The sequence below is a fragment of the Leptidea sinapis genome, chromosome Z (genome assembly GCF_905404315.1).
Source record: "Leptidea sinapis chromosome Z, ilLepSina1.1, whole genome shotgun sequence".
Classification (NCBI taxonomy): domain Eukaryota; kingdom Metazoa; phylum Arthropoda; class Insecta; order Lepidoptera; family Pieridae; genus Leptidea; species Leptidea sinapis.
The window spans coordinates 10,326,958-10,354,802 of record NC_066312.1 but is presented as its reverse complement, the minus strand read 5'-3'; the positions used below and the strand labels follow the sequence as shown (position 1 = coordinate 10,354,802).

General features: G+C 32.8%; 1 protein-coding gene across 1 annotated transcript in view; it reads left to right on the top strand.

The window, feature by feature from the left end:
• LOC126979028 (probable 3',5'-cyclic phosphodiesterase pde-5) overlaps nt 1-25,222 on the top strand; it is a 38,988-nt gene extending 13,766 nt beyond the window's left edge. The window contains exons 5-15 of the mRNA XM_050828185.1: nt 4,682-4,806; nt 5,184-5,264; nt 6,372-6,536; nt 15,998-16,117; nt 16,419-16,624; nt 16,693-16,974; nt 17,054-17,618; nt 17,701-17,859; nt 19,651-19,832; nt 23,413-23,605; nt 23,678-25,222. Coding sequence (XP_050684142.1) covers nt 4,682-4,806; nt 5,184-5,264; nt 6,372-6,536; nt 15,998-16,117; nt 16,419-16,624; nt 16,693-16,974; nt 17,054-17,618; nt 17,701-17,859; nt 19,651-19,832; nt 23,413-23,605; nt 23,678-24,130 — 2,531 coding nt within the window. The 3' untranslated portion in view covers nt 24,131-25,222. The remainder of the gene's footprint in view (nt 1-4,681; nt 4,807-5,183; nt 5,265-6,371; nt 6,537-15,997; nt 16,118-16,418; nt 16,625-16,692; nt 16,975-17,053; nt 17,619-17,700; nt 17,860-19,650; nt 19,833-23,412; nt 23,606-23,677) is intronic.
• The last annotated feature ends 2,623 nt before the right edge of the window (nt 25,223-27,845 follow it).

The window sequence follows — 27,845 nt, the reverse complement described above, 5'->3', positions numbered from 1 at the left end:
TGGTAGCTTACGGACACCAATGTGGCGCGACTGGTTGCGTCACCGTGGTGTCGCGGTGAAATATAGCCCTTATGGAATAATTAGGGCACGTGCACACCGACACGCAAATTCGATACTCTGACATTAGTCAACTAGACAACCAGCTGATAAGCCTCTTGTAACTCATATTTCTATTGAACCACTAGCAATGGACAAGATTTAAAAAATAATCACTTGTATAATAATTTAAGTTGCAAAGCAAATTGTGTGCAATTTCATTTCCTTCTAACTGAATAAAATTAATTAAATGATATTTAAATAAACTTTAATAACTTCTTTAGTGAAATATTGTTAGTTCTATACACGTAAATAAAATAAAAATATTATTGTTTTGTTACAAACTTAATTTTTTGTTGGTTTCAAGCCCAAGTTCATGTTATATTGGCTTGATAATAAGATTTCTAGAATCTAAAACATGGCCGAGTGATGGAGTTCCAGCAAAAGTTTGTTCTTCTTTAAAATTATGTCTATAATATGCATTGTGCAATTAAAATTAACAATGTATTGTAAGATATTTAATTGATGTAGGGCTGCTTCTGTCAAAATTGTGATCACCTTCATAGAATTCATATCTTTTTTAGTGATCTATTTATAACGACCAAACGTCTTTGACTACAAATTGTAGATATGTAAGACTTTTTTCAATTAGAGAATAAAGTCTTAGTGGATTTATCAGCCACTGTGCCGGAGCTCCTTAACTATTAAACATATTTGTTTATTTATTGTTAAAAAAAATTTTTGTAAGCTTGAGTTACTAATGGCATCCCTAGCTATAAATGCACAATAACCACAGCACACAAACTAGGCCGTATGAAGAGAATAATAATTACTTTTAAGAAGTATATTAGCATATAAAACGTATTATTCATTGTTATTTCTAGAATTTTCTGCGGGTAGGCAAATGTTATAGGTTCCAATAAATAAACTTATTAAATACCTAACACTTTGCTCAAAAATTTAATGCCCGTAACCGGTAGGACTAACTAATTAACTTATGAGAAAGATCATGGTCGCTCAGAGGGCTATGGAGAGGGCTATGCACAGAGTTTCCCTGCGAGATCGAATCAGAAATGAGGAGATCCGTAGGAGAACCAAAGTAACCGACGTAGTTCAAACGATTGTGAAACTGAAGTGGCGGTGGGCAGGGCACATAGTTCGACGGACAGATGGCCGTTGCGGCAGTAAAGTCCTCGAATGGCGACCACATGATGGTTGATAGGCCCCTCACAAGATGGACCGACTATCTGGTCAAGATCACCGGAATACGTTGGATGAGGGCAGCGCAGGACCGATCGTCGTGGAAATATTTGGGGGAGGCCTTTGTCCAGCAGTGAACGTCTTGCAACTGATGATGATGATGAACCGGTAGGATTCACGTCGTAAATTTTTTTATGTTAGAATATTAATCGCACAAAAACCATACGACACAACATCTTAACAGGGATCTTCGGACAATGAAGTTTATTATGCAGAGCCAATACTCTGTATTTACGAAAAACTTCTATTATTACCGTACTGAATAATATACTCCCATTCTTAGATAATTTATACGTCTAGATAAGTATCACAGTGGTGACAGCTGTGAAAACGTTGAAAAAAATTGAGGTTAACAGTTAACCTCTACTTTGAGCAATGCAACACTAACGCAAAGTGACATACATATCGCGAGTGTAAGACGTAGCTTTTCACGCTCTGTTTTCATCAGTTGTCTAGTAGCAAGAGGCTCTATCTAGAGGTATAAAATATCTAAACTCCCATTATTCAAATGAAATGATATGATAAGAAAGGAAGGACGGCGCTATGAGCTACCCTTTTCACCAATCGTATCTATTTCCAACAATTTCCCAAATTTTTGTGAAAATCTTATTGCATTATTTGTGATTAGAAAATAATACAAGGCAATTTCATATCATAAATACCTAACATTTTCATTTTTCGCCCTGAATGATATCAAATAGCAGTCTCAGTTTTATTTCAGAATTAGTTATTTCTTAACAAAACTATGTCATGTTAAATAGTATTAGTGTCTATCTATATTATAAATAAAAATGAATTGCTGTTCGTTAGTCTCGCTAAAACTCGAGAACGGCTTGACCGATTTGGCAAATTGAATCTTGAATTATTTGTGGAAGTTCAGAGAAGGTTTAAAAGGTGAATAAATAGGAAAATGCTGCTAAATTAAATAAAAACAACAAATTTGTTTTTCCTTTGATGTGTCCATACATTATTTCTATGAGAGAATTTATTGACGCACAGTTTGACAGTTCTGCTGTGAAACAATTTCATTACGACAGCAGGGTGCATATTTTTTTTGATGTTATGTTATGAGATCCTGTAGATGAAGCCACAACCTGAGAGTTGAACAAAGCAAACAGAATTTTATAACGAGGTGGTACTCGAACGGTTGGCTCAGTTGGTTAGAGCACCGGCACGGAACGCCGGAGATCGTGGGTTCGAGTCCCGCATCGTTCATAAAATTTTGTTTTTCAAATTTTATTTGTGTATTTATCCTAGAAGTGAGGGTTATCACTTTAAAAAACATCACATATTGTTAAGCTACAATAGATTTATTAGAAAAAACTTTAATATTTAATATCGTTGTTTTACATAATCAAATACATTTATTAAGTTCAGTCACTCGAATCAATCTTAAAAATAATAAGTCTATTAACTTCATCAATCTTGAAGAATTGTAATCGTAATGTCTATAATAGGTCGCCGATGCAACAAACATTACAATAATTGCAGAATCAGCATCACTATTGATATAACTACCACTAACGGTGGATCTAGGTCAAACACTCACATGCCACAGAATCAATTTTTTTGAATATCAATTGTAATTGTTCTTACAAGGTAACTGGAAATGTTTCGTGGCATCTTCTCAAATAAAGAAAAATAATTTAAAATTTTTAAACAAGTTAAATTTACCACATATAAACATATAATGATAAATACTGGCAATATAAGATCTTTTATAAGTAAACAATTGGGTGAGTTACTCATATATTATCATTATATATAGTACATTATTGTGTTGTAGAATAATACTAATTTATAATTAATGTTGTTTAGGAATTCTGAATTACAAAATTATGTATTCGATTTTAATTTTACAACATTTTAAGTAAAGGTAAGGTAAATTTATTGAAGTAGGCGTTACTTTGCGGAATTTAATTATACAAATGATTTGAGTTTTCTTTAGTGCTAATTCCGCCAATATTTGTCTTTAAACAATTCGACACGTGTTTCGCCTCTACACGAGGCATCCTCAGGACGTGTTGTCTCGCCAAAATCTGGCGCGAGACATAGTATTGAGTCTCGTCAAATCATTTGTATAGCTTTATGAAAACTTATTTACTCTCACAAACTATTTCTATTTTTTATGTAATATCAAAAGTTATAGCTCCAAAAATTCATTACGTTTCTTAGAAGTATGGCATCCTTAGTTTTTTCTGTATTTGTTATTAAACTTTGTGTCAATTGTTTTTAAGAGGTGCAATATAGAATAATCTGACTTACTTATTGTGTATAATTAATTATATTAATATTTTACTAATTCATATTAAAAGGCGTGTAATTAGAGATATTCAGTTATTTTAATTAATTAATATTTAAACAAATATTATTTATTAAAATTAACGTTTTTTTTATTTCAGTTCAGTTCAGCAGTTATTTATTATCAACACGCGTTTTAATCATTATAATAATTATTTATGTGTATGTGTTTTAGTATAATAATACTAAATTTTAATAATAGTTGTCGAGTACTTATGAATGTGATAATCTTTCTGGTCAATCTTAACTATCTATGCCTTTAGATAATACTGAGGAGGTCTTGACTACATTATTTTTATAAAAAATAACATTTTACTTACTTGCCACAACGACAACTTATCAAAGATATTAACCAACCAGTCGACTTAAAAAACTGAAAGTACACAGTACAGAATACAGATGCACAACAGCAGTTCCACTACGGTTAACTGCCACAGAGTAAAATATGAGGTTCTTGATATCCATTTTTTTTTTTTTAATAAACGTAACATAAAGTTACTCCAAGTTTAAAATTACTTCTCCCTGTCATGTAATTCTTCAGTGACAAAGGTAAAGTAAGGACAAAAAGTTTTAAATTTGGAATAATTTTACTTCGCGTTTATTAATACCATAACGGTTAACATTACCAGTTGTTTACCAGTGGGAGGCTCCTTTGCTCATGATGCCGGCTAGATTTTGGGTACCACAACGTCGCCTATTTCTGCCGTGAAGCAGTAATGTATTAACATTACTGTGTTTCGGTATAAAGGGCGCCGTAGCTAGTGATACTACAGGGCAAATGAGACTTGACACCTTATGTCTCAAGTTGACGACCGCAATTGTAGTGCCGCTCAGAATTTTTGGATTTTCAAGAATCCTGAGCGGCACTTCATTGTAATAGGCAGGGCGTATCAATTACTATCAGCTGAATGTCGTGCTTGTCTCGTACCTTATTTTCATAAAAAAATGTGTTATTTCTTTGGTTTTGTCCACCTTAATAAAAATGGCTCACATTAAGTGATAGAACTCAATATCATATTTGTACATTAATTACTTATACATTTATTTGTACATTACATCAATTACATATTTTTTCATTATTTAGCCGAAAAAAGCGTAACTGATTACTTGGATCGCAATAGACAGTTTTTGGAAGAGTACTTAATAAAGAGCATATCCACCGATGAACTAGAACGATGGCTGGGAAAGAAATACACGCAGACCCATCCTGTAAGTACATTGGCCACTGTTTCATTTAAAATACTAACATTTTACTAGAAAATCCTCACACCAGTGGGAGGCTCCTTTACACAGGAAGCCGGCTAGATTATGGGTACCACAATGGCGCCTATTTCTGCCGTGAAACAGTAATGTGTTAACATTACTGTGTTTCGGTCTTAAGGGCACCGTAACTAGTGAAATTATTGGGCAAATGAGACTTAACATTTAATGTCTCAAGGTGGCGAGTGCAACTGTAGTGCTGCTCAAAATTTTTGGGTTTTTCAAGTTTTATCGAGCTTCATCAAATGTTATTGTATTTCTAGCTTTTAAGTGTGTATTATAAATGTATAATTTGGGAAATAATATTTATTTATTTTCTTTAACAGATGAGATTGGAATCTTTCTTTCGGAAAAAGTTGCAATCCACAATTATTAATAGTTCTCCATCGCACAAGGATATATTTATGGTATGACAATAATTGCATTGAATTTATTAATTATAAAGAAATTTTGTTTTAGCAAAATTCTTGTGCCCTTTCCTGCTCCCCTGTCAGTTTCCCGATGTCTCCGGGCTTAGGAGTTTGTTTTTAATTATTAAAAATAATAATTATCAATACAAAAACCATATTTAGCTTACCAGCATATGCATATCGGAATGAATAGTTTGAGTTCAGATTGAGAATCTTAAAAATTTCCCAAATCACGGAATAATCAGTTTGAGAAGCTCTGTCTATGATTTTTATCCATATACTACTATTGTAAAGAGATTAGGCGGTATAAATTGCAATACAACTAAAAATAATTTACTAATAGAAAGCTTCCGGTCAATTTAGACATTCGAAGTTACATAAAGTCCCAACAATGTATCAATACTTTTTTTCTTGCGAGCCACCGTTTCTGAGATATAACGATTCAAAAAGTTGTAAAAGTTGTTATCGTATAATAATAATATGTGTAAGAAAAAAGTATTCATACATTTTTTATAGATAATTTTATGATCTACAATTTTTGTCTGAGGTACTTTATTGATAAAACTTACCGTTTTGCTGAAAATCACGAAAAACTCATTTTTTTGACCTTTTACCTTGAATAAATTTTTTTCCATACACGGGAATGATGGGGAACTTTTAAATATTGTTTATAATTATGTTTTGAACAATTTCACTGATTTTCAGCTTGTTGGGACTTTATGTAACTTCACTCTCATTTTTTGGTCTAAATTTACCGGACTATTATTCATATGCGAGTAACGTAAGCTATATTTTCTAACCAAGATGTTTGCTATACCTCCACAATTAGCCAAATATGTTAAATTTTAATTAATAATATATTAATTACCAATAAATAATGGAACAATGATTAAATTAATAGGTTTGATTTTTGTGCAAGTAGATAATTATTTACATAGACAATCGACAACAAAAGTGGTAGTTTTTGACTTTCAATAAGTGATGTCACATCCTATTTTGAATAAAAATATTTGAATTTGAATTTGAATGGTGATAATTATTAGTAACAAAAAAATGCATTTTATGTGCACAAATTCAATATTGGTAATAAATGTATAATTTCAGGATTTAATTCAGAAGTTGCAAGGAATCATGGATGAATATTCATTGATCCGAGAAGTAGCTTGTATCGTAACAAATTGTCTAGGAGTCGAAGCATACTATATCCATAAGTTGGATGAGGAGAACCCCTATACCTATCATTATTTAAGGTTGAAAATTGAAAATAAAGTGAGTATTGAATAATGATTAATAGTAATTAGTCCCAGACCCAAGGGTGTCGTAAGAAAGGACGAAGGGCATTTACCAGTAGGAAGCTCCTTTGCACAGGATGCCCGCAAGATTATGGGTACCACAATGGCGCCACTCTGCCGTGAAGCAGTAATGTGTAAGCATTATCGTGTTTCAGTCTGAGGGGTGCCATAGCTAGTGGAATTACTGGGTAAATGAGCCTTAACATCTTATGTCTCAAGGTGACGAGAACAATTGTAGTGCCGCTCAGAATGTTTGGGTTTTTCAAGAATCCTGAGCGGCACTGCATTGTTAAGGTCAGGGCGTATAAATTAACATCTGCTGAACATCCTTCAGCTCTTCTCGTTCCTTATTTTCATTAAAAATATACTGAAGAAGAAATGAAATTTCTCAATATGAGTGTACTAATGTTGATGCAATTTGAACGAAGAATTTTGTAGGCTTCTCTTTTTATTTATTTTTTTTAATAGAAAAAGGAGGACAAACGAGCGTACTGTTATATATGCACATATGTATGCTTTAATGCAGACATAACATTAGCGTCAGCACTTTAAGACCAAGGCGTCACTTAATTAAATATAAAGGCAGTCAGTCTCCTTCCGAATCCTGAGCCACTCATACATTTCAATTATATTTTCTAATTCTAAATAAATTTCTTTTTTAAAAGTTCGTTTTTAATATTCCGTCTAACAAATGGTGGCAGCGCAAAGGATTTAAAATTTTATAAATCCGCGGTAAACGCCTCAAGTGAAAAGTTATAGTGATACCAAAAAGTGTAAAAGTGAAAATAATATCTGTGTTGGTTGGTTTTAATAAGTGGTTAACAAAATAGTACTAATCCAGAGTACTATACAAATCTTAGTGACCGCCTGAATCCAATGGTTGTGAACTGCTAACAAGCTTCGACCTGCTATACCGGAAAGAAATAACTATATACGTGGTACTCTCCAACATCGCTGAATCTTCTTCTCTTCATCAACGCCGAGTCCTCTGGTACCTAACAATTTACCATAAATTGAGCCAATTATGACTCGATTTGGATTCGCCGTGAATATCGCCGTGGTCCTGTAAGTCTTCAAATTTTAAATATTTCAAGTGTGAAAGTGCAAAACCCATAATAACTGAGATATTAAATAGACATATTTCTAAAACTACAGTGAAAGTGCAAGGTGTGAGGTCTAACAATACTTTATCCAAAGTTATTGCATAAATATAATACTAAAGAGCGTTATTGTCATCTACATTCTAATTTAATTACATCATCTTAGGTTCCGAGAACATTTTGTCGAGTAGCTTATCGCATCGAATTTATAAACAATCTGGGTGGCCGTCTATCACACCGTAGTACATTTTAAATTTTATAAGTGAACATTTTATTTAATTAAACATGTCGGTTAAAGAATCTCAAATTAAACATGAAAAAAATGAGTTACAAATTAGCACTTTATTCAAATTCATTAGTCCTTTTGATGGGACACGCGAAAAATTAAATTCTTTTATTAATAATTGCAATAATGCTATTGGACTAGCACCGGATTCTCAGAAATCGATTTTATTTAAATTCATACTTTCTCAACTTGAGGGCAAAGCAGAATTAGCTTGCTCTATTAAGGAATTCGACAATTGGGATCAACTTAGCGATTTTCTCAAAACACAATTTGGAGAAAGAAAGCATTATGCACACCTTTTACTTGAATTGCAGGAATGTCAACAAAATAATACAGAATCAGTGTCACAATTTTCTTTACGCGTAGAGACATGTCTTTCAAAACTTTTAACAGAAGTAACTATATCGAATAAGAAGAAATCAGAGTTAACCGGTCGAATGGCAGCCATGGAAGACCTAGCTCTCCATACCTTTTTATTGGGTCTTAAACCCGAAATTTCAAATTTAGTTCGTTGTAAAGATCCACTAAATCTTAATGAAGCAATTAACCTAGCAGTCTCAGAAGAGAAAATTTTAAATTTATTTCATAAAAGAAGTTCTCAGCAATTATCATTGCACCGATTAATTCCTAAACCCCAACAGCCATTTAGGGGTCCTACACATAATAATACCCAAAAATTTCAAACCACAAGGCAGTTTGAGAACAGAAGCCCATTCTGTCGCTATTGTAAAAAACAAGGTCATTCAATAGAAAATTGTTTTAGACGACAATTTAATAACAACAGACTACAACCAACCAGACCCAGAGCAGATAATGTTAATTTTGTCATAAATGAAAACTTAAATAATGATAACTCAGAGCCACGACAACTATGCTCTAATGATAATAATGACCAACAGCTTACCCATTTAAACGCGTAGTGGGCTCGCGAAGGTGTCACGCGAAGCCCTGCAATAAAAATCTCAAATCCAAAAATTATGTCGACACCATTCCCACTTTCAAGGCTACACGACAGGGTAACCAGCCCCAAAACGGAAGCCTAACGCTCAAGGCTACACGACAGGGTAACCAGCCCCAAAACGGAAGCCTAACCCTCAAGGCTACACGACAGGGTAACCAGCCCCAAAACGGAAGCCTAACGCTCAAGGCTACACGACAGGGTAACCAGCCCCAAAACGGAAGCCTAACTCTCAAGGCTACACAACAGGGTAACCAGCCCCAAAACGGAAGCCTAACTCTCAAGGCTATACGACAGAGTAACCAGCCCCAAAACGGAAGCCTGAAGTCAAATCCTCTAAATCCAATACCTAAAAAAGAAGAAAAAGTATTAAAATCTTACAACGTTAGCACAAATCCATTAAAAAATTACTTACCTTATATTGAAATCCAAACATCTCTCTCCTCAGAACCCTTTCGACTCCTGGTCGACAGTGGAGCTACAATCAGTCTTATTAAAATACATATTATAGAAAATATGCCCGAGGTGAATAAAAACATTATAACATTCAGTGGCTTAGGAAATACCGACAATCCAATCAATTCGTTAGGTTGTATATCTATCGAAATTAATTCAATAGAACATGATTTCCACCTCATACCTAATTTCGACTTTCCATACGACGGTATTATCGGAAATGATTTCCTTTCTTTACATAAAAGTAAAATAGATTATACTTTGAAGGAACTTAGTATTGATGACGTAAAATTCAATTTAAAATTTAATAACCCCATTTATACAATTGCGCCTAGAACCGAAACGGTAATAGAATGCTCAGTACATAATCCCGAAATCAAAGAAGGTCTCATTCTAGATCAACATATGATGGATTCTCTATTAATCGCTAACTGTATTGTTAAAGTAAAACCTAATTCTAGAATTAATATATCCGTGGTTAATACATCCGAAAATCAAATAGAGATAAATTCAGACCTCAAATTAATAATTAATCCTTTAGAGTACAATGAAAATAACTCTATATTTTATTCGAATATTAATGATCAAAATATTTCAGATAGAACTGATAAAGTTTTAGATCTTTTGAGAGTATCCCATTTAAATTGCGAAGAAAGAGACGCTCTGTTTAATTTATGTTCCACATTCTCTGACATATTTCATTTGCCTAGTGATAAGTTAACTTTTACAGAAGGTATTCAGCATGAAATTAAAACGTCCTCCTCAATCCCTATACATACAAAATCCTATCGATTCCCTGACATTCACAAAGGTGAGGTTCAATCACAAATTAACAAAATGTTAGAAGAAGGAATTATTAAACCTTCAACATCCCCTTGGTCATCTCCAATCTGGGTCGTCCCAAAAAAGATGGATGCATCCGGAATAAAGAAGTGGCGGGTAGTAATCGACTACCGCAAACTAAATGATATCACAATCGGCGATTCTTATCCTATCCCAAACATATCGGATATATTAGACCAGTTGGGCAAATGTAAATATTTCAGTACTCTTGATCTCGCGTCGGGCTTCCATCAAATTAAAATGTCGCCCCAGGATGCACCCAAAACAGCCTTCTCAGTTCCACAAGGTCATTTTGAATTCACTAGAATGCCCTTTGGACTAAAAAATGCACCTGCAACATTTCAAAGACTTATGAATTCCGCCCTATCTGGGTTACAAGGTATACAATGCTTCGTCTACTTGGATGACATTGTAATCTACTCCTTCGATCTTGATCAGCACATAAACAACCTCTCTAATGTATTTGACAGGCTCCGCACCTACGGGTTAAAGTTGCAACCTGACAAGTGCGAATTTCTCCGCAAGGAAGTTTCCTACCTTGGACATATCATTACCGATGACGGGGTAAAACCGAACCCAGAGAAAATAAAAGCTGTTGCAGACTTTCCTACACCCCAGTGCCCTAAGGACATAAAGTCCTTCCTTGGATTAGTTTCCTACTATCGCAGGTTCATTCCTGATATGTCAAAACTAGCTAAACCTTTAACCAATCTCCTTAAAAAGGACGTCCCATTTCTATGGAATAATGAACAGGAATTATCTTTTAATAAATTAAAAAATTCTCTTATTTCCGCACCTGTTCTAGCTTATCCTGATTTCACTAAACCCTTTTTACTTACATGTGACGCTTCAAATTTCGCGATATCTGCTATACTCTCACAAGGATCCATTGGCAAAGATCGCCCCATTGCATTTTCTTCAAGAACATTAAATAAGGCTGAATGCAATTACAGCGTCACTGAAAAAGAATGTCTAGCGATCATTTATGGTACTAAAGTTTTCCGTCCCTACCTTTATGGTAGACGATTCACAATTATAACAGATCACCGTCCACTCAAGTGGCTCTTTAATTGCAAAGACCCGGGCTCCAAGCTCGTTAGATGGAGGCTCAAACTTGAAGAATTTGACTACGAGATTGAATATAAAAAGGGTAAAATAAACACTAACGCAGATGCATTGTCACGATACCCAATAAATCCATTAATTTCTAAAGATCCAACAGATAATACTGAAGATGAAGTCAGAGATCAAAGACCAAATTCACCCCATCTATCTATCCCTAGTTTGCCAGATCAAAACCTTGAAGATCTATTATCAACAGATTTTGACCCAGCTAATTTGAGTCCTTTAAATTTATCGCCCTCTGCGATTCCATTCTTTACGTCAGACATTTCACCTCATGAAACTTATTCTGATCCACAACCTTCTACTAGTAACCAAAATCCTGAAAACTTACCTTCACATATTCCTAATGACACCGATCTCCTTCAATCTTTACCTGAAAACTTACCTGTATCCGCTAGTCCATCAACTAGCGTCACTAGCCGGATAGCTGAAAATCAAACAAATATTAGTGAAGATTATTCCAATTATTTAAAATCTATTAAAGATAAAAACAAGATTTTTAATACATATATAAAAGAGCACAACGAGAGCCTTCTTAAGAGTTCTGCAAATGTAATTCTTCTTCCAGTATCAATAGATTTTGATGAGTCGAATCCTTACCTTTCTGACTTAATCTCTGCCTCAGAGAATGTCAATGTTGTAGAAGGAGAACGTGAACTGCATTCGTTTAAAATATCTGAAATCAATGGTAAAATTTACTATTTCCTATTTACTAAAGTTTATTTCTTTGATACTTGTACCTACCCTGATATATTTAAAGCATTAAAATCTGCTAGAGACAGTATTCTACTTACCGGCACAATCAATGAGATAGCTATTTCCGACTTTAGGAATTCATTTGAACAACATTCATTTGTAAAAATATATAGTATGCTCATGTATCTTTTTGATGGTACAAATATAACAGTCAATATCCATCACAATAGCATAATATATCCCGTGCCTACAGAAATTACAAAAATCTTGAAGGAGAACCACGATATACCAATAGCGGGCCATTTAGGGTCAAACAGAATGTTTAATCGCGTAAAAGAACGTTATTTCTGGAAAAATATGAGATCAGACATAGAAAACTATGTAAAAAATTGTAAGTTTTGCCAAACCAATAAAGCCTTAAGAAAAATTAATAAATCACCTATGCAAATCACAACAACATCTTCTAGACCTTTCGATAGAATAAGTCTCGATATCGTGGGACCTTTGCCTGAAGCTGGAATTTATAAATTAAAATATATTCTTACTTTACAAGATGACTTGACAAAATTTTCTATAGCTTACCCAATATCTAATGCTACGGCCGAAGAATCATGTGAATGTCTCGTTCATTTCATATCTTTATTTGGAATACCTAAGTCAATTTTAACAGATCAAGGAACAAACTTTACAGCCGAACTTTTTAAGAAAACTTGTGAATTTTTAAAAATCAAGCAGATTTGGTCATCTCCCTATCACCCTCAGACGCAAGGTGCTCTGGAGAGAAGTCATTCCACTTTAAAAGAATATTTAAAATCTTATATTAACGAAAACCAAACTAATTGGCATAAATATGTATTTACTGCCATGCTGACATATAATAGCACCGTCCATACAACTACCCAATTTACGCCTTTTGAACTTATTTTCGGGCACAAGCCCTACATTCCCGATTCCGTTTTTGATTTACGATCTGACGTCACATACCCAGAATATATTAAGATGCTTCACCATCGCCTTAAACTGTCTAGAGAAAAGGCCATACAAAATATTAACTCTTCAAAAGAAAAGTCAAAACATTATTATGATAAACATACTCGTCCAGTACAGTATAAAGTCGGTGAATATGTCTATATTAAAAATCATGTAAGACTTCGGAAGGCGCTATCTCCTATATGGAAAGGTCCATATAAGATCGTCAAAATACATGGCAATAACACCTTATCTCTTCTAATAAACCGAAGATATGTAAAACATCATTATGATGAAGTAAAACCTGCATACAACGCGGATACGTAACTAATTCTTCTTTTATTAATTATTAAGTTAAGTTTATTAATACTTATTTCATTTTATACAGCTATATTTTACTATATTATATTTTTATCATATACAAAGTTATAGGTTTATTTACATAAGCATGATAGTTTAGTTTAGTTTTGTCATTACAGAATGGTTAATACATACTGCGCCATAGCCGCTAGCGAGAATGAGTATATTAAATACATCAAGGAAGGTCCTGGCTTGCTCTTCGACCCAGTGGGCACTCTGAAGCTCATAGACGATTATCTTCATATAGTTATTCCGATAGATGTTACTTCTTTTGATCAAAATATTAAGTACACCCAGGATGTTTTAAACATTGTTAAATTACAGTGTCAGGAAAGTATAGAGATAGATATTTCCGTCTGTCAAAATATAATGCAACCCTTGGATTCACTCTATAATGATATACTTCGTGACTATAATTCCATATCTCATATCATCTCTAGCGAGAGACCCAAAAGATCTGCATGGTTCTCTGGCGTCGGTGTAGTTTTTAAGCATATATTTGGCACCCTTGATGAAGACGATGCGATAAATTACAATAGAGCAATAGAAACATTGTATGATAATGATAAACGGTTAGAGAATTCGATAAAGAAAACTATTCTAGTTTCGAAATCTGCTATTTCTAATATTAACCAATCTGTCAATGAAATATTGGAGAATCAATTTAAACTCAATGATGCCATTAATAATTTATCTACAAATGTGAGAAATATATCGAATTTAGTTACTATAGATAGTTTCAAATTAAAACTAATAAACATTTTAAATTGTCTTCAATCACATTTGTTTACTCTTGCGTTTAAAATTGAAGACTTATTGAATTCTATTTTATTCATAAAAAGCAATACTTTACATCCATCTGTCTTAACACCCAAGCAATTATATAACGATTTATTAAATGTCTATAAAAATATACCTAAGTATAGGGACTTACCTATTAATTTAGATTTAAGTAATATTCATGTTTTGATAAATGTAGCAGATTTAATTTCATATTATTATAATGGTAAACTGATTTTTATTGTTAAGATTCCATTAGTTAATGCCTTAGATTATAATGTTTATGATACTGTTCCATTACCTATTCCGCATGAAGTTAATTCATCTTATTCATATGTTTGCATTATACCTACAGAACGATATCTGGCAATAAATACTGATAAGTCTACATTTACATATTTAAAGGATTTTAATGAGTGTAAAGTTATTTCTCCCAAAGTACACATATGTCAAATAACTAACATATTCTCTGTTCCTGGTAATCCGTCTTGTGAAATAGAAATTATGACAAAAGCTGTATCCAGTATTCCAAATACCTGCCAAACTAAATTTATACATGGTGATATAGATATTTGGCATAAACTCAATAATGCTGATTGGATATTTGTAGAATCAAATATAAATAAAATAACAATAGAATGTAATCAGGATGTATTATTTGAAACAACCATTTCAGGAACAGGAAAACTTACCATTCCATATAATTGTACAGCTTATTTTAAGAATATTAAATTTAATAAGGTATCCAATCCAGAAATTAATATTCCACTCATAAAACCTACTTATAATATAATATCTGATAAATGTTGTAATCTTAGCCGCTTCAATATGTCCAAAATTAACTTTTCTGAAATTAGTAATATTAACCTACATCAGTTAAAAGATCTTAAATTTAACATAAAAGATATCAATGATGACCTATATATTGCAAATCCTGTTGATACCTTTAGTGATAATTCAAATAATTCTGTTATAAGTATAATTTCACTATTTCTAGTTGTATGTTTAATCTTAGTTTTTATATGTAAGAAATTATGTATCCTACTTTCAAAATATTTTGTAAAGGCTAAGGATTCTGAAGAAATAGATATTGAGTTTCAATCATCACCACCTCCACCGCAACTTAGAGTTGGTTAAAATATTCTGAAAACTTATCTTTATTATTTCCGATAAGTTTCCTCCTAAAGGGGGGGTTGTTATATATGCACATATGTATGCTTTAATGCAGACATAACATTAGCGTCAGCACTTTAAGACCAAGGCGTCACTTAATTAAATATAAAGGCAGTCAGTCTCCTTCCGAATCCTGAGCCACTCAAACATTTCAATTATATTTTCTAATTCTAAATAAATTTCTTTTTTAAAAGTTCGTTTTTAATATTCCGTCTAACAGTACGTGTCATCTGATGTTAAGTGATCACCGCCGCCAACATTCTCCTGCAACACCAGAAGAATCACAGGAGCGTTGCCGGCCTTTAAGGAAGGTATACGTGCTTTTTTTAAAGGTACCCATGTCGTAACGTCCCGGAAACACAGCACAAGGAAGTTCAATCCACAGCTTTGTAGTATGTGGAAGAAAGCTCCTTGAAAACAGCTCTGTAGAGGACGGCCACACATCCAGATGGTGGGGATGATATCCTAACTTGTGGCGCGTCGTGCGAAGGTGGAATTCGGCGGCAGGAATCAGGTGAAACAATGCGAACACACAATGAAGCGATGTCTCTACGCAGCGCCAAGTGATCCAGCCGTCCACAGAGCACTGGATCCCCGACAATTTGAGCTGCTGTTATTCCTGCACATTAAATTCTAAGAAGCTTGTTTAAAAAAATATAATAAAATGTACAATTTTAATAAATTTGCTTTAGGTAGTGCTAACAGAGAGAGCTTTTCCTATGGACAATACGTTGCTCGATAACTTTTCAAAGCTGTCGACAGTTTGGCGATATTCATATGATCACTCCAAACTGTTTGAAGTTCGTCAAACGGTAAGTTAATTGTAATTAAATTTATCTATCAATCAATTAATATTATGTACCTTTGAAATTATTTAATAAAATATAGAAATAGTATGACGTAATAATATTAATTTATAAGGAATTTTCAGGAAATTTCCTTTTGATCGCACTGTGTTATACTTTCTATTTATTTCTGAAAAATTTCTTGCACACTCATTGGCAAAAAAACGGCTCCCCAAGCTAGGTAACAATTTTTTGTTACCAATAATATACTATTACTAACATTTTTATAATTTCATGTTACTCGTGAAGAATCTAATTACATTTGCAGGAGCGCAACGACCATGTGATTTTTGTGCCAATTTTCAATGCTGCTGGAAAAACAATATATATCATACAAATGTTGCACTTTAAGCCACATTTCAATAGCAAGGATGAAGAATCATGTTCCAATTTAATATTATGGGGTAGCCTCACATTACACTTATACAATCTTAGAGATCGAAGTATGGCTAACTTTTTACTGGATGTCGTCAAGTATGTACATACACAGAAAGTATTCATTAGTATACGTAGATAGCGACGATTAACGAATTTATTTTCAGGGCAATATTTGAAGAAATGATATCGCTTGATCAAGTAATAAATAAAATTCTTGAATTTGTTCAAAGAATAGTGAATGCTGATAGAGCTTCCCTATTTCTAGTGGACACTATTAATAACCAATTGGTGTCTACTGTATTTGATTTGAAGTTGGTACCATGTCAGGGTGGAGAGCCACAAAAAGAAATAAGAATGCCTATTAATCGTGGAATAGCCGGTTATGTTGCACAGTCTGGCGAAACGATGAATATAACTGATGCGTATTCAGATAGTAGATTTAACAGGTGATATTAGAACCAATTAGAAGTCGATTTAAATAATATTGTAAAAACACGGTTTTCTCATTGTCTATATTGTTTACAGGGAAGTAGATGAGATGACTGGCTATGAAACAAATAGTATTCTATGTATGCCGGTTAAGGTACAAGGTGAAGTGATTGGGGTTGTACAAATGGTCAATAAACGTGATAAGAAATGCTTTGATCGTGAAGATGAAGAAGAATTTGAAATATTTTCCACATTTTTTGGACTCGCCCTTCACCACGCAAGGCTTTATGATAAAATAATGAGGAAAGAACAAAAATACAAAATAGCTTTGGAGATATTGTGCTACCATAATACATGCAAGAAACACGAAGTTGATGAATTAATAAATTATAATAATAATATGGACGTTCGATTGGATGACTTCTATTTAGATCCATATAAATTTGATGACTTGCAAAAATGTAAGTCCGTAATTGCGATGTTTGATGATCTATTTGCAATATCAAATTTTGATGTTGAAACTATAAGCAAATTTGTTCTGACAGTGAAAAGAAATTATAGAAGTGTACCTTATCATAATTTTGATCATGGCTGGTCAGTAGCTCACGCAATGTATGTTATAATCAAAAACGACAATTGTAAAAGATTTGATTACAAAATGGTATGTACAATAGTTTGTAAATAAATCAATATGTAAATAAGACAGTAGCCATAGAAGTATTTATGATAAAATAATTTTTTAGAGATTGGCCTTGTTTGTGGCTTGTTTATGCCATGATTTAGATCACAGGGGATATACCAATAAATACATGAATGAAACCGCGTCACCACTAGCAGCAATGTACTCAACATCGACTTTGGAACACCATCATTTCAATATAACTGTTATAATATTACAGCAGGTGAGAATTTACTTTTAAGTAGCTAATGCAGTGTAAAACAGAATCTCAGTTAGGTCTGTTTGTCTGAAAACAATGACCTAAAAAACTATTATAAATGAAAATTCAATAGAACAGCCATAAAGTCGACTGGAATCTGGCAATTTTTACGAGAATTTAAGCGTTCGACGTTAACTTGGACTGTTGTAGTGCTATGTGTACATGTTTTCAAAATAAAAACACAAATCCGTATGTATAATTTTTTCCAGGTTATATTATATTATATATATTTTATTCCCATTGGCTTTTAATTTTAAATTCAATAAATTATCATAGCTTTTTTATTACATGAAGAAACATAGGTAGAAAGTAAAACTTCATCTTGTGTTGGTAATAATTTTACCGATCCTCCACATCATAGTACAGAATCCCACTGCTCAATTCTGCCTCACGTAATAATCCGTGCATGTTTTCTTGCGCTGACATTTACCTGGAGCGAGAAACGTTTATTGAAATCTTGGCAACCATTACTTTCAGCCATTTTAACTGGCAAGCATGGATCATCGTGAACTCAAATTTGTATTAAGATAAAAAAAACAGGTCAGTACTACAATAATATACCTGTTCACACCTTACAACTCTAACGTCGGGACTGACTGAGACCCTGGCAACCATTTTCTTTTGAATTCTTTACTTTATTCCCTTTAATATGACGTAAAATGGATTAAAATAAACTTATAGTTTTCATTAATTAGGTCTACTAAAATTAACTAAAGGTAATTACGGCTAATTTCTTATAGCAATCTAGTGCTAATTTTATATTGATACGCCTAGTTTTATCAAAAAACAGATAGCTTCAGAGTTGAGCAGTGGGATCTTAGGCTATCGCAGCCAGACTAAACCTACAAAACTAGTCGAAATTGGTCTGAAGTTCATTTTTAATCCGGAAATTACAAGAAGAAACTAACTAAATAGTTTTTATTTCCTTAAGAAGAATACAAAAACACATAAATAAGATAACAGAACGACTCAGATCATCGACGATAAAGCCTTCTCTAATCGGCTTAACCTTTATCGTTGAAAAGAGGGTGTGTTCTGTCTGCATCTTCTACCGCATATATAACGGGGAGTGCTCACAAGAATTGTTGGGGTTGATACCAGAATTCTACCACTGGACACGTTGAAATCCCATATTTATGTGGAATAAATTATTCTAAGCCCGATCCCATACGACTTATGGACCTTAAAGCTTAGACTTGGAGCATACTCCCAATAATAAGGACACATTCATGGGTATTTGCCTCACCACTCCCCATCAAATGTGCCTCTACCCCTATTATATAAAATATAAATTAAGTAACAATACTTAACTTGTCTAAGCGTAAGTGATCAATGTTGTATTGCTATGACTTAAGTTTTAATATGTGATGAGCTCGCTCCAACGATTTCGCATTTAAGCAACCCTTTTTTAATCTGCCACTTATTATAATAGTTATTATATCAGTAAATTCAGTAAATTGATAAAGTTTATGTATATAAGATAAGATAATGTATTCAAAAATTTAATTTTAAAACAAAGTAGATCAAGAATGTAGAAAGCTTTAATGAATATTGCAATTATAAATTCACATATTCTAAATATACAGGCTATCTTAAATAGGTCCAAACTCCAAATATATCAAGATAATACCAACTCAACTTTTCTCAAAATATAGTTGCGCATGAAAACCCACATTCCTGGCTATTTTACAATTATTTTCTTAAACTTAAGTATTTAGTAGGCATGAAATATTTATTATACTTTATTTTTGTCAGGAAGGACATAACATTTTTTCACATTTATCAAGTGAAGAATATAAAGAAATCTTAGGACATGTCAAGCACTGCATTTTAGCCACAGATCTTGCAGTGTTCTTCCCAAATTTGAAGAGCATAAATGAGTTATGTGGTCAAGAAGCGACATCTCCAAAAATTGATTGGACTTCACAAATACACATGTGAGTTATATAATAATACTTAAAATATTTAATGCTAAAGTAAAAAATTATATTATGGTTAATCATTAAGGTCCATAGATGTAAGTTAACACTTATGAATGTTTAAATCATATATTGTATCTATTTGTATTCTGTGATTTTACTATTTTGGAAAAGACAACTTAGGAACCATTGAGTTTGTTAATGAGAAGTGAAATTAAACTGACTGCTACCCAATTAAAATATAAAGTTACTGACTACAGTATCTTACAACATATTATTTCTTTAATATAATACTAAAAATGGAGCAAAAAGACGATAAACAAATAATAGTATTTAAAAAAGTAATAACTCAAAAATGTAACGAATATAATAGGAACGCCATCCTCATTAAAACTATACAAACGCACTTCGAGAACAAAATACAAGTGAAATATTTTGGAGCGACATTATTTGAACTATAATTATTAACAATAAAAATAATTGACAATAGCAGACTACTGATGGAAAAGAAAACATAAAACTTTTAGTATTAAAATTTGATATATGATCTAAATTACTAATTCCAATTGAATAACTAATTATTTAAATTTATTTTCATTAATATATTAATCAACGAAAAACAATATTACAATAATGCATATACACACTGAACTTTTCACTAAATCCATTCAATCTCTCTTATAAGATATACACAGTACTAATTATATTGCACAATAGGTCAGCTGTATAGCTACAGATATACTGATATAAGCATTTCGGTGACGCGAACTCACGAGATTTCATCCATCCAAAAAGTGTCATAGTATATTTTTTTTTAATTATTTTATTATCGCCTGCGCCATTCATGGCTAAGGAAGTTTTCACTTTAATAATAATGCATAAGTTGCATGACAGAATAAACCAGTCAGCTCATGCAGCGCCCGTCATTCTTGAGACGATGACAAGTGTTTTTGTGTAGGTATATTATTTACAAGTTTAGTGTGAGCCACGCAAATATTAATCTACCTTCAATATTGAAACAATTTTTAGTTTGTTTATTTTATTCCTAAGATTGGTTTATTTAAGTATAATTTATGTTTTTGTTAAATGTGTAAGCATTCTTATCCGTTGGAAAGAGCGGTCTTCCCTAACACAGGTTCTGCGAACTTAAAAGGGATGTCCTTCAAATACTATTTACTAAAATGCTAAATAAATAAATTTTTGATTTTGATTTTTTGATTTTATGAGCATGACGCATGCATCTACAATCATCTACTAAGGAGATGTACGGACTACAGAGTACAGATGGATGTTTTTATGCTAAGCTGGCTACAGCTATATGTAGGCAATTTATATTCTATGTTTAAATAATTCCATTATTTAAAATCTACAAGCGCTTGCGATGCATTGATTGTACAAAATAATATTATATTTATTTATAGTACGCGCTAGTTGAATACAGAGTTCAGGAATGCGATAGTGCTGTGACCTAATTATAATTGATGACAAAAATCATGAATGTGTCGATAAATTTAATGAATGCTTCAAGTTTTCCATTTAAACCTAATAATTACATTTGTTAGAAATCTCAAATTTTTCTTCTACCTTTTTTCAACACATCTTATGTCTCAAACCTTTTTAGCCATTTATCGTGCTTGGCGATAAAAAAATCTCGTTTTTTTGTTGATTGACTAATTGACACGGTAAACGACGACTACGGCACAGCACTACACTGCAGGCGCTCGAGGCAAGGTGTGCGGCAAGCGGGGAGATGTTCGTTTATAATTCTTGGTAGCTTTAAGAGGCTCGCGAAAACATGTCATTCGGTCCATGATGTATTTTCGGGTAGTTATGCGAGTTGAGTTGGGCTTTGCTGGGGGCGAAATATTTAATTTTATATATTTTTTATCTTGGTATTTATTGAATTTCACTTATCAATGCTGTCCGAATTGATGTCTATAAATAAGTTCTATAACCACCAGATATCAAGGCCTAGTTATCTGAATCAGTATTGTTATGTTGTAAATAAATTTGTTTAATATAAAAAAAGGTACACAAGTTGGATCATTTATACGTCTAGATAAACGAAGGAAAACATTGAGGTTAACAGTTCACCTCTATTTTGAGTAATGCACACACATTAACACAAGATGACATGCATATCGCGAGTGTAAAAAGTAGCTTGTCACGCACACTAAAATAATAAACCTGGCCTGTTTTCATCGGTTGTCTAGCAGCAAGAGGCTCTATCTAGACGAATAAATTGTCTAACATCTAAGGTGTTCAAAATGATTTAGTCAAACATTTAATAATGTCTGTGAATATAGTTATAAATATTTTTTTAATTTTTCAATTTGTATCCTACAGATGCAAATATCTCAATTTGTGACCCTCAAAGGTTATTATTTTAATTAAATTTTATGTATAACTACTTCCCCTAATCGTAGAAAAATGGGAAAAGAAATTTAAAATATATCTCAATTACTTCGCTATAAAGAACTGATTATAATAAGTTTGGAACTTGTTATTAGTATTTATTTGAGGTTCGTTTTCTATTTTTTAACATTTTGATTATTTACAATAATAGATATAAAGAAGTAAGGGAACGCTAATTTAAGGCGACACTAAATGCCAGCGACCTTGAGCGATATGAGTTCATGGCTGCCGGCGTAATGTTCATAGCTTGAAATGCTATACTATCACCACAAAACTTTTCTAAAAACACCATGTTTGCGTGTTTTCTGCTTACTCTTCGCCTTAAATGAAATTGAGGCACGTTGTTTTTATGTCATGTTATGGGAAACTTTAATCACTATGGGCAGATGTATGACCATGTGTACAACAAGTTTCTTGTTTCATAGCTGTCGTAATAAAGTGTTTAAATGTTGCACGATATTTATAAATATTGATAATTCGTTCTATATATGTATATCTCATACAGTGCATTTTGAATTTGGCTATTTTGAAGGGAGGAGAATACATTTCAAATTTTTATTATGCAGCATTAAATATATTGTCAAATCTTCAAGGTATCCATAGATTGTTGATATTAGATATTGTAAACAGTAAAACCGCTGTAGTTACCCGTGGTATATTTAAGCTTACCATAGAAATCAATTATTTACTTAATATATAAAATTCTCAGATCTCAATTCCAGTGCTTGTTAAATTTTGTGTGCATATCGAGTAGGTCTGATAATTGGCGATCATCTATTTTTTATACCCAACAACAGCGTTTGCTGGGACAGCTAGTTTCTTATAAATATCTCGAAGAATATAGTTATCCATTTTTATTACATAAATAACAAATAAAAAGATATATAGTATATTAATTAGTACCTGAAACTCTTAAAACAATAGTATTTTTATTTAATCACGCACAATTTCATCAATGTGCGTCTCGAAATTGGTGAAACTCGCGTTCAATAAATTGCTTACACACCTGCATATAATAATCGTAGTGGTGATTCTGTTTGGGGTACTAATGAAATATTGTATTATTATCGGTGCATTTTTAAGTAAATTGGACGGAACAGAAAGACACGAGCAGAGTATGCCCACTCACACCCACACTGGGATATCAAATAAAACTTGTAGCTATTTTACATAACTGTTTTAGAGACCTGGCTATGGCAATATCGATGACTGCAGCTGATCTATCCGCTTCAGCTAAACCATGGGAAATACAAATAAAAACAGTGAAAGTAATATTCGAAGAGTTCTATGAACAAGGCGATAAAGAGAAAGCAGCAGGTAAAACACCCATACCGATGATGGATAGAAGTAAGCCTGAAGAACAACCATCAAGTCAGGTCTGTGGTATCTACAGTTTTATACTTATTATACCTTATTAAACCGTAAGTTAAAAAATTTGAATGTTTTAGGTTGGATTTTTGAGTCAGATTTGCGTACCATGTTATAATGTCTTGCTTAAAATTTTACCAAATACGAAGCCAATGTATGAAATGGCTCTTAGAAATTTAAAAAATTGGAAACTGCAAGCAAAACACGTTAAAAAAGCATCAGAAATATGTAATAGCGAACCATTAGCAGCCACCTCCGAAACAGATTTGGATAACAGAGAGTTAACTTGTGACAAAAACGTTGCAGAAACTGTAGATGATACGATTATTACTCCTCATTTAGTGAATGATGAAACATGTGCGCTTCCTGATAACAAGATAAGGAAAACTCTCCAAAGTCTGAAAGCAGAATCAGAGTCATGGGATGAGGATAAATGCGATAAATTAAGTTCAAAAGCAACAGCAATATTAAAGGACATACATACTGATGACTTCTCAGGTGATGAAGACGGGCTGGTCATAGCAAAGAAATGAAATTAACATATATCAACAGAAATATTTTCATGTTAGCTTGTAAGGCAACGTGCAAAAACAAGAGGTGTAATGAAATAATATTTTTGTTACACTTGCTGTTCTTTTAATGATTATATCATTACATTAAGATATTTAAAAGTAAGTATTATACTGACAATTTTTGATTTAACTATAATTTTCATGCTGATACTGTAGTTTAAGTAAGTTAAAATCAAAATATATTTCATTTCAAGCAAGCATATGTAACACGTCCTTTTCGAATTATTGTGACCCTCTAGTTTGTAGAACGTGATAATAAATCTGAAAATTAACATAATAGCAACTAAGTTTGAGTAATCTTACACATTCAAATAAGGATTGAAAATCAAATGAACACCTATCAGGATTGATTCCAAGTGCCTTTTTTAGGAGAGCAAAAATTAGTTTGCAGATTATATTTTTACCACACCTCCACGGAGAGTTCGTTTTTCTGCCCTGTTCTCCGGGAGGGAAGTCACACTTTTCTGGCAACTACTGGCAACTGACATTACTACTTATTGTTATTATGCATGCCTAATTACTTTATCTATACAACTTGTTGATTCTTCACTAGTTAGTTCGATGCTTTTTGAATTTGAAGAAATAAATAAATCGAGAAATAAGTTCTAGATTCCTCCGAAATCGAAAGTGAATTATTTTCCAATTAGTATACTGAATTTACTAAAATAATAGGAACGTGTGCACTAATTATCAAAATATTGAATGGAAAGTTGATGCTTAATAAATAGTATACACACTTCGAGCAGTAAATATGAAAGCCTTAGATAATTTATGGGTCTAAATAGAGCCGCATTAAAACAGGCAAGGTTCATAATTTAGTGGAAATCCTGAGCTTTCTGTGGTCTGTAACAAGCTATGTCTTACACTCGCGAAACGTTACTCACTTTGTTTTAATGTCCGTGCGTTGCTGAAAATAGAGACTAACTGTTAGCGGATATTTTTTTCAAAGTGTATACAGCTGTCACAGTCTATCTACACATATAAATGATCTAATAAGAAAGCCATGTATACAACAATTACATGATATCTTATTACATTTTTTACTTTACTGTCCTAGGTATGTTTCATTGAATTCCAGCGATGCAAACTTCGGTGTCACAAATATCTGAAAATTCCTTTAGAGATGTAGTAACAAATCGTATAGAGAACACAGGAGGGAAGTAGACCATCTCAAACGGCGTGCATAATGTCACAAGGCGAGACGCACGCCTACTTCCCTCCCTAGTTATAATACTATATATTCATTAGGCCCTAGTCTTCAATATATACAATTGGAGCAGTGGCAACGAGAGCGCTAGCATCCATTTCAAAGATAAGATGAAGAGCCCAGAGACAATTATTAAAAACCTATTACTTATTCTTATAAGTAAAATTTACATAAATTCATACATTTTCATTTGCCTAGCAAAAACACTCATTTAATTTCATATAGAAAGCTTATACTCAACACTACACTCATCTACACTCATTTCTACTATCTTCTAAGTAAATATGTCTTTAATTTTACTGCTGCATTTTATTATTATAATAAGTAAATAATAGAATATTCTCATCAGCTAATTTTTTCTCAAAATATCAGATAATATTGGTTTTATTATAAATATACAAATGATTTAGGTTTTCTTTAGTGTTAATTCCGCCAACATTTGTTTTTAAAACAATTCGACACGTGTTTCGCCTCTACACGAGGCATCCTCAGGACGTGTTGTCTCGCCAAAATCTGGCACGAGACTGAGACAGACTGTCTCGTGCCAGATTTTGTCAATGTTTGAAACACGTGTCGAATTGTTTTAAAAACAAATGTTGGCGGAATTAACACTAAAGAAAACCTAAATCATTTGTATATTTATGTATTTCCGCAAAGTAACGCCTTATTCAATAAATTTTATTATAAATATTTAATTCATTAGAAATTTTATTTTTTGGTACCTACATTACTCAGCAATATACTGCATTGTTGCTGTAAATAATTGCTGTGTGTTTTACAAAAGAGTTCTTAAAAATAGTAACTAATATTCCTTCTCGACAATTTATTTCAGTTTGTTATCATAGCTCACGTAAGATAAGTTTGATACTGGTAAATGATGAAGTCTTTGTGTATTATTAAATATAGTAAGCTTCATAATAATGTTTAATTTACGCTATCATAATGAATTCAGCGCTGACATCGGTCGAGCATAGCTATGACTATGAAAACATATTATGAGAGCGTTTAGTACCCTGATGGATTGTTACGCGCGTAAAGCTAAGTCACGCTGACGAGAATCGTCGGTCGAGCTTGTCGGTCCGATGTACATCGGTCCGCTGACGCGCTATGGCGATAAATGAGTGCGTTCAGTGCTACGCGTGGCTACGCTGACCGAGCAACCGATCGTACGCGCGTGTGTAACATCGTCATCAAAAATCGTCAAGAAAAATTCGTGTTGCCACAATTAATTATATTTTGCTCTTAAAATATGTCAGTTCCCCTCCAAACGTCACACAATGGGGTCACTGAAAACCATTGTTGTGCTCATTAAAGTATGGATACAACTGTAACTAAGTAGACTCCAGTTTTGGAAGACCAGTGCCACAAAGATCATTAAGTATTGCTTTTTTTTTTGTACTAAGTAAGTTAATCTTAAAACTTAACTTACTTAAGTTAAGTATTAAGATTAAGCATTTATTTTGTTTACATTAAATATTTTTTTGCGAATGTGGCAGTTTTTCTTCCAAAAAAAAATAAAATACTGAATATATATTTTATTGTTCATCGCCATCTTCAACATTGACAGTCAAAATATTATCTAAGAATTCTGCAGGGATGTTAATGTTAGCTTGATATCTTGCATAACTCAATAACCAAATAACTGTCATTAAATGGATACAAAAACTTATCGTCCTACGTCCAACTATGCGTCCTCCTAAACAAACTTGAGAGATTAGGCATTCAAGGAATTCCATTACAACTTTTTCAGGATTACTTGACATATCGAAAACAGCTTGTTAAAATTGACGACAGTCTAAGCCAAGAAGAAAATATAACATACGGTGTGCCTCAAGGTAGTGTTATGGGTCCCACATTATTCTTAATTTATATTAAGGACCTCTGTTACTTGCAAATAACAAAATGCCAAATAATAACATTCAGTTCAGTTTAGTTCAGTCAATAACGTTCAGTTCAAATACCTGGAAAGAAGTTATGTGATGCAGCGAATGAAGGTGTTGCTGCAGTAACTTCTTGGCTAGATAATCATCTACTGACACTTAATTTCGAAAAAACATAGTTTCTCCCATTTTCCATAAACGCCAATACTCAACCCTCTGAATTACGGAATTATTAATGCACACACATGTAGCAACTTGAGTACTTGTCATTGCGAACTAATCACTAGAAGTAATTCTACAAAGTATCTCGGTGTAATAGTAGATCAAAACCTTAACTGGAAAGAACATATCTTCAACCTAACTAATCGCGTAAGAAAATTGATTTAAATATTATAAGACAATTAGAAATGCATGTGATGTAAAATGTCTACTAAATGTCTACTTTGCATTATGCCAGTCTATATTACAATACGGTTTCAATATTACAATACATTTCCTGGGAAGGTACCTCAAAGGGCACCATGTTAATAGTTGAAAGGGCTTCGCGTATGATTCTATAAGTTATGACACGTAAATAATATACATATGT